The following is a 13357-nucleotide window of genomic DNA, read 5'->3' as shown; positions in this document are numbered from 1 at the left end:
GATGCTAATACTGTTATAGGGCATTTTGAAATGGGTAATGTTTCATTTGATTACTGGTTTACATAGCTGCCTGCTTCACATTCCATCCACATACCCACACACAAATGCCTCTAGTAGAAAGTTGCTGGGAAAATTTGTTCATGCTCCCTCCAGGGAATTAAACCAATTTGCTTTAGTTCAGGCTGGTTGCATTTTTATGCATAAAATAGGAGAAAAAAAAAAAAAACCGAGCAAGAGGAGAGAGAGAGAGAAAAGTGAGGGGGGAGAGAGAAAGAGACTGATTTTAAAAATTAAAGCTAGATTTGTGATCAATTTCCAGATATATTCTTGGCACTGAGACTGCCCAAATCATCTTTGCAAATAATCTTTCTCTGCATTCGAAGTTTTTGTAACATTTGTGCTTATACATTTTTGTTGACTTTTCACCATTGACCTTGGAAGTGGGTCAGCCAGCCAGTACTCTTTCAATACATGCTAAACTTTTCAAAAAGAAGCCTGCCATTTTTGATACTAACCCATTCTTCTGAATTTGTTTTGTTTTGGCAGGGTCATTTATGTGATGACTGAGATAATTCTCTACTTTTTTGACACATCAAAACCAAAAGAAAGTGAACACTGTGCTGAGAAAACTAATTAACAGAAATCACCTGATTAATATTCATGCTCACTATGTTGAATATAGGGCAGAGGGAAAAATATGGGACAGAGCCAAGTAGCACATATCCATGGCTCTAAACAAAAGCATATGAGCAGGTAGACCAGAGGAGTTAGAAAGACACTAGGTCTGCCAGAGAACCTTATTCTAAGGGCCCTTATCATTTTCCCTCTCTGCTTCAGTTTGATGGTGTGGAAGTGTGTGTGTGCGCGCGCACAGACAGACACACACACACATTCACCTTTGGATTTAAACATGTGCATTTATCAGTATTACAGTTGCATCTTGGATTTGATTAAACTAAATAATGTTGTAATTATGGACTACATTATGCATCCCGTACCAATCCCTGTTTCATTTCCCCTGCCTTCCCCAATTTTGGAGTTTGATGATTTGATCACTTTACATTATAGCTCAGCATTACCCAGTTTTTTTTTTTTTATTAACAATCTAAATTGGAGACAAAGCCATATGTAAGCTGCCTCTTCTCCATAGCAGGGAAGGCCACAGAGTAATCGCCCTGTCAGGGCCCAAACTTTACATTCAGTCCTGGCACTCTTGTTTCTGCTTTAATCTCTAGGCTTCCTTTGCCACCAGCTGGATCTTGTTTAGCTCTTCTTTTGCCCACTCTGTTCCACTCTTATTGACCCCACATACTTCAGGTCCTAGGACTGGGCTTCTGCTTTTGTTCCTGCTGCTTGTCCTATTCTGACCCATTTGTAGGAATTAAAAGCCCATCTTGGGAGTGGGATGGTGGCTCAGTGGTAGAGCTCTTGCATAGCAGGTGTGAGGCACTGGGTTCGATTCTCAGCACCACATATAAATAAATGAATAAAATAAAGGTCTATTAACATCTAAAAAATATTTTTTAAAAAAGCCCATTCCTTGGTGGAGTGTGGTGGTGCATACCTGTAATCCCAGCGACTTGGGAGTCTGAGGTAGGAGGATCACGAGTTCAAAGTCAGCCTCAGCAACTTAGCGGGTCCTAAGTAACTCAAGAGAAACTCTGTCTCTAAATAAAATATAAGAAAGGTCTGGGGGTGTGGCTCAGTGGTTCAATCTGTGGTACCAAAAAAATAAATAAATAAATAAAAATAAAAAATATAAAAGCCCATCTCTTAATCACCTGCAGCCTGACGGGTTGCACCTGCATGCATGGACGTTCCTTGACCCTCCCTCCCCAACCATGCTGCTTGACTTTGCACCTTTCCTTAATGACTCTTTGGTACTACTTGTCCTAGATCTATTTTGTTTCATTGGTTCATCTTAGGAATTCTAGTATTAAATCTAAATCTAGACCCAGACTATATTTTCCAGGTCCTGGGAACCTGTGTCCTTGCTCATCTTGCCCCTTTTTTCAAACAACCTGTATTCCACTTTGATGGGACAATTGTCCTGTGCATATAGAACATAGACATAAAAGCTCATATAAGAATAAAAACTAAAACAGCCAACAACACACACCATGCAAGGTTAAAAGAAGTAGTTCATGGAATTGTAAACTTTGAATGGAGAAAGAGTAGAATTTATCTGATTTTTTTAAATGTGTATATCGATGTTTAGTTTTTCTACTTAAAACTTAAAGTATTCCTGATGACTGGTGGATGGAGCCATGTGTACCCACAGCAAAGGCTGCCTTCATTCTGCAGACCCAGGGTTGGAAGGGAGGCTGGCACAATGGTGAAAAGCTTAGGCTCTAGAGCCAAACCAGGTAGGTTCTGGTCTTGGATCTGTCTCCTACATAGTCTTTAACTTCATGCTTCAGTTGTCTATGGATAAAACTAAGAGTCAATAATGTCTTTCATGTGGTCATTGTCATGAAGATTGAGTGCATTCACATATGTTGCAGGAGATGGTCCCTGATACCTGGCAAGTCCTCCATTATACATTGAGAGATCTGAATTTCTGCTTCCCATTGAACTTATTCCCATGTCCCCTTTCTCCAATTCCCCAGTTCAGTCTCTGTTGACCTCTGCACTTGGTCCTGAGGATATGAAGATAAGTTAGATTTGGTCTTTGACTATAGTGAACTGACAATCAAGGTGGGTTACATTGCTTACAGAGATAGAAAACAACGAACAACACCTTTGAAGTTTGTTCTATATTGAGTGTTTTGTGATCTACATATTGAAACTTAAAGAATCAAGACAGTTAGACATTTTATGAGATCATTAAGTATAGGATTATTTTGAATCTCCATTCTATCACTCATTGCTATATGATTCTGGGCAATTTGTTAACTTCTTTGAGGCTCAATTTCCTCAACGCTAAAATGGGGAGAATATTATTTACTTTACACCATTATTATAAGTAATAGGGAACATGTTTGAAAAATATAAACATGCTGGGACATAGTGTGTAGACAATAAAAGGAAGCTATGGACATTAGTGAAACTATGCCTTTATTTTTCAACCTACGATGATGAAAACCAAATGTCTTGTACTAAGATTTTTGTGCCATTAATGTCTGATTTTAAATAAAATATACTTTTAAGTGTTATTGAGAAGTAAATATAATAGAACAGTTGTTCATATTCCTTATAACTTTCTTTAAATGTTCAGGTTAGATAATGACATTTTGTAATGATTTGAGTTTTAGCTAAATTAGGATATGTTGAGAGGGAAAGTGTATAAGAAAACCTGTGAAGTTTGCATATGGGATGCTGACCTAGTTGAGATTTAAAAGCTGCAGTTTGAGCAAAGGAACTTATAAAGTTAATTATTCGTTGGAACTATGGTTGACTGGAGCAGCCAATCATTCGAGGAAATGAAGTGCTGACCTCCCGGAGCCAGGTCCAAAGCAGAGAATATTTAATGAGTTTTGGCATTCTGTTTCAGCATGTGACTTGTGATCTAACCGTGCCCTGGTGGGCCTCTTGGCAAAGATACTTATGAAACTACTGTTCTGAAATCCTCAGCAAAGCAGGAGCCCTCCTTACTCAGCTGGGATAGTCATTGTCAGGCTGGTATCCACCATGGCTTGTGTGGCATGCCCCAAATTCAGAGCATCAGTGCAAATTTCATTGTCAGAGCAAATGTTCAGTTGGGGGGCCCACCACATTCCCACCACTCTGTCTTAACTTGTTTTGTTCTGCTCTTTAAATCCTATATGCTGTTCAGTACTTCTTTGGCATTCTACAGCAACCGTGGTCTTTCTTGCTTAGTTGCTGACTGTTTTCTGTAAGGGGATTTATTGTTTTGAGTGATATTTCTGCTCATCCCTTCTATCCATGCAACAAGTATTTGTCAAACCTCTTCTAAGTATCCGGCCATTTGCTGGATGCCGGGGATACAGAGTGAACCAGACAAATTCCCTGTGGTTAAGGATCTGCTTCCTCATTGGGAAAAAAGTGTCCTTAAGTGAGTGAACAAGATCCTTCAGATAGTTACTGTTGTGTGAATTTATTACAATCAGTGCTATAATGACAGTTTTAAAAAGGAATAGAGTAGGAGGAGACCAGTTACTGGGGCATGGACATGTTTTATACTTCTGAATTTCACACAGTGCTAAGCACATACAAGGCATTCTCGAAGACTTTTTGATTGAAAAAAATATGACGTGTCATTTCATGGAGAAGAAAAGACAGGAATGTATGGGCATGCCTAGACTTTGCTTACAGGTGACCTGTCTTGCATATATCTTCTTTTAGTTACTCCTCATCAGCAATTCCTGGCTAGGTGTGGCCTTGGGAAAATTGCAGAATCTTAATTTTTCCCTTCCTTTTATCTTTTCTTTTCTTCTTGTCCCTTATCTTTAAAGTAGTAGGGTCCTAAAAGGGTGATTCTTGAAATGAATTATCACTGGACCCTGGGTAGTGTCCAGGGAGTGTTTTAAGCCATGTGGAAAGGAGGATACCAGGATTGCCTTTGTGGAAAATGTTGCTTGAGTAAACTAGACCCAGGGAGGCAGGTATTCCAAGCCTCTGCTCTCTTTGGGTAGTCACGTACAGGATAAAGAGAAGAAGGAAAAGCAGCTGGTGATGTTTTGCTTGGGACCGTTGCTTCAGCAGGAGACTGGCTGTGTTTGGCATTTGTCTGTCTGCTTATAGACCTTTGCTTTGTATGCTAAAAGACAAATGACAGAACAAAAGCATCACATACCAGCAGGAAAAGCCTGCCACAAATAAAAGGGAGTTTATCTTCCAGACAGATCCCATTCTTTCTTACTAATATGAACCCCCAAATATTTCAGCTATGGGTTACAAACTCATGACACGTCTTCTGGCTTTCTGCCAAGTATCTGGGGTTCTCAGTTACTTTAGCTAGACTGTGTGGCATCTTTTCTTTCTTTTCTTCCACACACTCCCCCTCCAACACTATCCCTGTTCTGCCCTCCCCTCCCCTTCCATGCTGCCCACAGAGTGAACAGCACCTCCCCGTCATCCCATCTGAGATCTGGGCAGCGGTACTAGTGCAGCCAGGAAACCTGAGAATACTCCCAGTCAAAGGCTTTGCTTTGGTTGGTGGTCCCTCCTTTGGCTTTCAGTTTCCATAGACCAACACATGTCCCTGGAGAAGTGGAGAGTATTTAATGAACAGGGACTAAGGGTACTGTGGGGATGAGGGGGTGGAATTCAGAGAGGTCCTGCAGCTCTGGATTACCAGTGGTTACTAGGGATTGAATGGAAGACAAGAAGCTAGGCCTGGTGGGCACTGCATTTTCAAACTCCTGGAGAACACCTGTGTTGTAGATGTGGGAGTGTAGGCAGAGGGGCAAGAGATATAAGGAATAACTTTGAGAATGTTCCTGGTGAGCTGAATGGCTCCCTTTATCATCTGACTTATGAACCAATGAAAAGCCAGTCTGCTTGTAAAATCTCTCTCCATGTGAACCTGCCAAAGATTTCATCAACTTTAGTTCAAGTTCAGTCTTTATAAAAGACACTGATAGAAATTCAAATCATTCAGTTGTAGCCCATGCATGGTTAATTAATTAACTAGCTACTTACTTAGCATCTGCCTTAGGGAAGAGGATTATAAGCTCCCTTCCCTTTAGTAATATTTTCCCCTAAATACCAAATAAAATAAATTCATGTTAATTCAAAAAAAAATTGGAAAAGCAATAATATATAAGGTAAAATAAAGTCAGCTAATATTCCTATCTCAAACTTGCCCAAAACACTTCTGTTAGTATTTTGGTGTCTGTCTTCCACTCTTATGAGTGTATCTCTGTATGTGTGTCTATATACATGCACACATTTATTTTTCTGAAGAAAATCACATTCTGGTTTCATTGCCTGCTTTCACCATGTTATTACTTGTCCTTGTACAACATCTGATTTGGAAGCTGTTGTATTACTTTCTGTCTGTAGTTAAGTAATCATTCGTTTAGCCCATCCTCTATGTTTGATATTTGTTCCTACTTAATCATTATCATAAATAACTATGATAAAATTGTGATAAATATTTTTTATTAAATTCTTAGACATTGTGATTACTGGGTCCAAGTGTGTGTGTGCGTGTGTGTGTCTGTGTGTGTGTACATCTAAATGCATTTTAAGCTTTTGGATACATATTCACATATTGCTGTCTTTTTAAAAAGTGGTATTAATTTGCATGCTTACCAGAAATGTCCAAGAGTGCCTAACTTGCCACCACCCTGCCAACACTAGGTATGACAGTACTTCTTAAATTTGTCAATGTGATTCAGGCAAAATAGAACTTGTTTAATTTTTTTCTCTCACTTATTTTTGGGATTCATATGAAATAGGTTGAGTTATCAAACTTGTCAGCTCATGACGCATTTTCATCACTGACTTGTTCCAGCCTATTCTCTTTCTTAACAATCTGTCTGCCCCTCTGCCTATCTATTCTTTTTCTTTTCATACCTTATTCTTACTGCTTTTCTTCCCAGATCCCCACTTACATAAATGTTCTAATGCCATTCAGTCTATATTTTTATATGTGTGTGCTTTTGTTGTTGTGTATACTTACAGATGCTCATGAATATTATGGGAGGGTACTTCGTTCTTTCCTTTTATTTCTCTCTAAGCACTGTGTCTGAGGTACATACATGTTGCTTCATGTGTATCAAATCCATTGTATTTAGTTGCTGCTCATCTGTTCAGTTTACACATCTCTATTTGTGAGGCTGAATGTTTTGTTTGTGTGTTTGTATTTTTTCTTTTAAACCCTGTCAAATACTTAAGGGTTTTCAGAATACATGGAGATGAGACGTTGCCATTTTAATATGTAAATTCTTCTGTTGGCAGAGGGAGGCAGGTGGAAGGCAGCAGCCTTGTAGTAAAAGGATCAAAAATGGTGATTGCTCAGATGTCCTCTGAACTTCTTTTAAATATGTGTGGCATTTGAGCTTCTTAGGCAACCAGCTTGACCTCCTGTGAGTCTCTGGATTGCAGAGGAGTGGGATGAGGGGATAGGAGAGGGGGAAGTGTTCTCCCAGGCATCTGATCCTCACCAAGCTATTTCCAGTCACTTTCCAATAGGCTTTTTGCATTCGGTAGATTTCAGGGAAAGAGCATCAAGTATGAGGCCTCTGGTAAAAGCCTGGATCTCCTTTGCATAGCTGCTGGAATAATCCCCAAGGGCTCCAGGTCTTTCCTTTGTACGTGAATCCACCTTCCACATAGTCTGTTCCACCTTCTGTTTCACACTGCACTTTAACTTCTCCCTTTAAAACTGCTTTGCTTTTGACACCAGTCAAGACAAGTTAGCCAGGTCTCCCTTAAACCACTCATAGGATGACTTACAATGTTCTTTGCTTTTTCAAACACCTTTTCAGCTCATCATAGCCTCACAAATTAGGTACAACAAATGTTATCCCCACTTCAGAAGTCAGAAAACCAGGGAACAATGAAATTGAGTTTTAGAAAAATTTTTCATCCGATGAGTCTCTTATTGAAAATTTACCCACTGTCACCTGATACTATTTTGAGCATTGCCAAGTGCTTCCTAGTCATTCATGAGATGAGAGCAAAAACTTTTCTGCCGAATGGACAAGAACCAGAAGGAAGGGGCTTTGAGCTCACTGATGCATCCCTATGACTGATGCAAATTCCCTGACACCTTGCTGAAGAGGTCCTGAAAGAGGTGCCTAAGGCCCCTTCTCTTTCTTGAGGGGACAGTTTGATCCAAAGGCTGAGTTTGGGGCTCTCTGATCCCTTGTCTGGTCTGGAAAGGCTTCCAGAAAAATAGCCTGCTTTTAAAAGGAAGTTCTTTTAACGCTTCCCTGAAAGGGGGCTACATTTTATTCTTAGGGAAGCACAGGTTTAAAAAATCTTAAAGCAATCTTCTATTTCTAAATTAGCAAGTACAGAAGAAGTTTTATTTTCAGAGTAAGGTTTCTATATAGAGCTAACAAAAGAAAAATAATCCATTGCTTTTGATTTTTGAAATGAATTGCTTGACAAGCCAACACATGTCTTGTTTTACTTCAGAAAAGTCAGGGGCCTTACCAAATAAATTATCTGCTGCATGTAAGATAAGATGACTTTCCCTTATTAGCCCTTTAAAAATTTTATTACTACAATTTTCACAATATACAATTCAAGACTTGAGTGATCTGAAATGTATCACTAAGAGAAATTATGGTGAAAAGTCAGGGAGTGAACTTTTACATTTTTTAACAACCCAAAATGGAATAAAAGCCACATGTAAAATAGGCTTGCAAGAAGAGATAATCTGCAGTAGCATATGTTCAGTATTAGAAATTAGAAATCAATTGCAAAACACAGTGGGAGTATGTCATCCTGAGAAATGACAGCTCAGCATGCTCTGTGTTGAAATAAAATCCCCTCTGCCATTATACTTGGCATGGAACAAGCATTTTGCCCAATATGGGAAAAAGAGAAAAGCCACAAAGACTAGTATCCCATTTGGTACTCTATATAGATACAGCACGAATGTTTATCTTCTTAAACAGACCTGGACTTCAGCATTTTTTTTTTTGTTTGCATTTTAAATTTTATAGACTAGAGTTGATCTTGTCATGTCTTAGGACTACGATATTGTGGTTGGTAGTTTCTAGGTAGAAGGATACTGATAGGATGAATTTCCCATAACCAATTTAAAAAATCCACTGTGCATTCATTTATCATATATTTAATGAGTACTGACTATGTACTAGGTATCAATCTAGACACTGAGGACTTAAGATGATTAAACCATGGTCCCCCTTTGGGAAGTGTTATTGTTTGGATGTGAGGTGTCCCCCAAAAGCTCACATGGGAGACAATGCGGAAGGTTCAGAGGAGAAATGATTGGGTTGTAAGAGTCTTAACCCAATCAGTGAATTAATCCCTGATGGGATTAATTGAAGTGATAGGGTGTGGCTGCAGGAGATTGGAATTGGGCGTGGCTTTGGGGTATATATTTTCTATCTGGAGAGTGGAGTCTCTGTTTCCTGATGATGCAAGCTACTTCCCTCTGCCACACTCTTCTGCCATGATGTTCTGCCTCACCTTGAAACCTGAGGAATGGAGCTAGCCTTCCAAGGCCTAAGACCTCTGAAACTGTGAGCGCTCAAATAAACCTTTTCTCCTCTTTAATTGTGCTGGTCAGATCATTTAGACACAACAGCAAAAAAGTTGACTAAAACAGGAAGTTACTATGTTCCACTGCAGGGAATTGATTTGCAATGAAATAGAACAAAAAAGGAAAATACCATAAGAAGGGCATGGACAAAATGCTGTGGAACATGGAGAAAGGAGTATGTAGGTAACTTTGATTAGAAACATTCAACAAAGCTTCACAGAGTAGTAACAATTAGGAGGTCTCTGAAGTGTAAGAGGATTACGAAGTTAAGGAAGCAGAGGGAATGTGTTAGGATGAATCCTGGTAACGGATCCAAACCCTAGAACAGTATGTGGCATGTTTATAGACCCCTGTGCCCTGGAATCAGCATGTTATTATCCAACAGAAGAAGGGCTAGAAAGTTTGGTAGTGGTCAGTTTGTGAGGGGCCTGAATGCCTTTCCTATTTCTCTGGGAACATAGAGGCAGTCCTGCTCATCTTTTGGTCCCTGATCTGATTCTCAACACCAAGGGTGATATTAAAATATTTAACAGGAAGTATAGCACAGATTCAGATCAGTCAGAAGGTCAGGAACTCAGACTCTCTCCTGCATAGGACCTTTTACTTGCTGGACATGGTGTGGATAGGCCAGGGATGCTAGGAAGAAGAGTATTGGAGAAGGGGCTTAAGGGTGACAGACACTTACCAACCAGTTTGGAGGTCTTTCACTATTTTAGCAACCAGTATAGCTGAGTGTGCAGCCATCAAGCCACTGTCTACAGTCACTGTAGACCTAGGGAGCTGTGCTTTCATTTCTTGTCTCCTCTGCACACCCTGGATAAAGACGACTTCATCCTCTAAAGATGTCTTAAGTTAACCATGTCCCTTCCCTACTGCTCTCTAAAAAGCACAACCGATCCTTCCACTGCCCTAATTAAAGCTCTTCAGTGAGATAAGGGTCAAGACCCTTACTTGGTCCTCTTGTTCTTGGTGATCTGGCCTCTGTTGTCTTCTCAGCCTCACTTTCGGTGCATCATTCCGTTGGGCAATTAGTCCCTATTGCCGTTTGCACAATGCACCAGTGTGCCCAGGTGATGGAGTGTGGCAGGTGTTCCTGCAGTGGGCCTCACGTAAATAGCTTGCCTGTGGATAGGTGGGAAGGCCCTGCAGGCCAGCACAGAGCCTGGCATGTGATCGCTGCTTCTGTTGAAGGTTAATAGATCTGCCTGACAGACCTTCTTGGAAATGAGATTGGGCTTTATGTTTGTTTGGTTGGTTAGGTAACTTTGGATCAACTCCAAAGTGAGTGAGGCCAAGCTGTGAACAGTGACAGACAGTTCAGATGATGGCTACAGTTGGTAATCAAGGGTAGCGAATAAATGAGTGGCATATTTCATGTGTGTTAAGGGTGCGGTTTGTTACTGAGATCCTTGTACCCACATCTTTAGTTATAAAGCAGTGCCAGCTGCTTATTCCAAACATGAACAGAATTCCTGTGTAACCTTTATAAGATATAAAGGAGTTAAATATAAACGAAGTCACTCAAGATATGTTCAAGCACCAAGCAGTGTGCTTGACACAGAGTTAAACTATAAATGCGCTCTGCTCTCATCAAGCTTGCAGTCTCTTGATGGAACCAGATAATAAATAAGGAAACTTTCCTCCACCTCTCTATCCCACCCCACAAGTCCAGGCTATCACCATGTCTCTCCTAGACCACAGTAGATTCCTCAATGGTCTTCCTGCTTACCTGCACATTCTGAACCCTCTCTCCGTGGCAGCCAGAGGGAGCTTTGAAAATCTAAGTCAGGGGTATTGATCTCTACTGAACCCATTAGTGACTTTGCATTGTAATTAGGATAAACGCCTAATTCCTTTTCTTTGTCTTCAAAGTTAAGTTTGATCAGGCTGCTGCATGTGACTCCAGCCCTGAATGGTACCACTGTGCCCCACAGTGCCCCAGCAGCTCCAGCCACCAGGGCAGCCCTCAGTCCTCGAAACCTGAACTCCTTCCCATCTCAAGAATGTTGCCTGTGCTTTGCTGATTCTCCCCATGGCTGCTCACTTCCCATCCTTCAGACCTATAAAGTGGGTCCCACCACCCGCACCACTGTTACTCTTTATGGCAGAGTCTTCCTAGCACTTAATACAATTAGTAATTATCTTTAAATTTGCCAAGGAGAAAAATTGTCTGAAATTAAGACTTTCTTGTGCAATTTAGAACTGATAGAAGAGGATTAGATCTTGAAGTTTGCAATGTAGGTATCCTATCTTCTGCCTCCAAAGGGATGCTTAATTAAATTGCTAAGGTATGATTACCAAGTCACTTACAAGCAGGAAACACATTCATTCCCCCTACCAATTTTGATCAGAATCAATGCCTCTGCAAAATAGGTTATGCTCCATTGTGAAGCAAGCATTTAAAAAATTAGGATGTATTAACCAAAGTATAGGTGAGTTTAGCTATACAGCCAGCTTGCCAATTCTCAAAATATTCATTTAGTTAGTTTAGGCTTCACTTTGTAGAAGTAATAAGGTAAAAAGCAAGCATGAATAGTAAGAATAATAACAAAAAAACCCAAATGCTGGAAGAGAAGAAAATTGTAGAACCTTAACCCATTGAATCCCAAGTTTTCCATTCTGTGAATATTTCTAAAAATCAAGACAGGTACATAAAAATAGGTCAGAAATAATCATCTAGAGTGCAGATATATACCCACTCACATATGTAACTATATTGATTAGTATATTATAACATAATTATGTTTTTACTATATAATTATATGTTTTATCCCTTTTTCACATCTGGTACAATGGGACAAAATGGGTTATGGGAACAACTCTGGTCTAGGAGCAACCTATGGCTGGAAACCAAAGGTATGAGAGAAAAGCAGGCCTCGTGAGTCCTTTGAATACATGTACAGGGTAGATGTTATGGCAGGAGACGTGCAGATGAAAGTTTTGGGGAAGGACAGAAGCCGGTGGGAATCAAGGGAGTGGGGAGAGAGAGAGAGAAGATCACAAATACTAAGTAGTTCTTGGTCCTTAAAAGGTCTAATTGAGGACTGGAGTAAATGGCATCCCTCTTCAGCTGATTCTGATGGTGTTGGAGGGGGTTATACTGTTAACACTCTGCTGCGTGATTTTAAAAGTCAAGGAATAGAGGGCCATCTGATTTCATTAAACAGTCCCATTTGTGCCTAGAAAATGATGATTTCTTGCCCTGCGATTCCCATTACTGCAAACCCCCCCTTTCCTCTAACAGGTCTCTTAGAAATCATTTAGTGAAGTCCTATTCCTGGCCATAGTTTGCTGCCCCCACCCCACCCAGCTGGGGAGGTTCTCTTCTCCTGAGGTATACACATAGGTGCATAACAGTTCAGGAACCAAGGAGCCAATCAACATTCTCCTTGTAAATCCTAAAACCTGTTTTTATAGAAAAAAGTGATGACTGGTCCTTCCTGCAGTAGTTGTTCACTGATTTTGCCGTTTGCCTGCAGGCTGTCATGAGTCCTGTGCCAGCTGCTGGGGCCCCACCGAGAAGCACTGCGTGACCTGCAGAGATCCCCTGCAAGTGCTGCGAGATGGCAGCTGTGAGAGCAGCTGTGGAGACGGTTTCTACAACAGGAAGGGGGCCTGTGTTGGTAAGTGCCAGGCGGGGATGCCAAAGCCTCTTTTCCTTTTCCAGCTTGCCTTCATTCAAGTCATAGCATGGATAACCAATGTTTCTTTTGCTCATTGACTACAATGTTGCTGACATTGACTTTGCCTTGGTAGTTTGAAATTGCTAAGTGGGTTCACCAGTGGGCTCTCCTTTCCTGCCCTGACACCTTGTTAGGATGGAGGTATTCATTTCAGCCTCGTCCGGCAGATGAAGACAGTGAGGCTCAGGCTGCTTGCTCATAAGCCATAACTCTGTGAGAGGAGCAGGGTTCCCACTCTGGCCTTGCTTTCCCCGAAACCTGACTTCTGTCAATGCAAGAACACCCTCTGAATAGACAGCCAAGGGCAGACCCACTTGTGGTATTGGTGCCACTGACTTAAAGCTGCAGCATTGTTGTCACGCTACCTTTAATACCTGTGCCGTAACAAGAGGTAACCCAGCATGGTGCTTCCTCATGCCCTGTACAGGAACCCCTGAAAGGGAGGAAGTATGGGGGAAAGCATGGCTTTGGCAGGTTACTTCATCTCTCTGCATTATCAGTTTCCCACTTACAAAGTGAGGATAAT

General features: G+C 40.8%; 1 protein-coding gene across 1 annotated transcript in view; it reads left to right on the top strand.

Annotated features, from left to right (window-relative positions):
• Window positions 1-13357, top strand: part of Fras1 (Fraser extracellular matrix complex subunit 1) — a 439675-nt gene that overhangs the window by 195230 nt on the left and 231088 nt on the right. Inside the window, exon 15 of the mRNA XM_047566389.1 lies at window positions 12628-12771. Coding sequence (XP_047422345.1) covers window positions 12628-12771 — 144 coding nt within the window. The remainder of the gene's footprint in view (window positions 1-12627; window positions 12772-13357) is intronic.

The sequence above is a fragment of the Sciurus carolinensis genome, chromosome 10 (genome assembly GCF_902686445.1).
Source record: "Sciurus carolinensis chromosome 10, mSciCar1.2, whole genome shotgun sequence".
Classification (NCBI taxonomy): Eukaryota; Metazoa; Chordata; class Mammalia; order Rodentia; family Sciuridae; genus Sciurus; species Sciurus carolinensis.
This window is presented reverse-complemented; position numbering and strand designations above follow the sequence as displayed.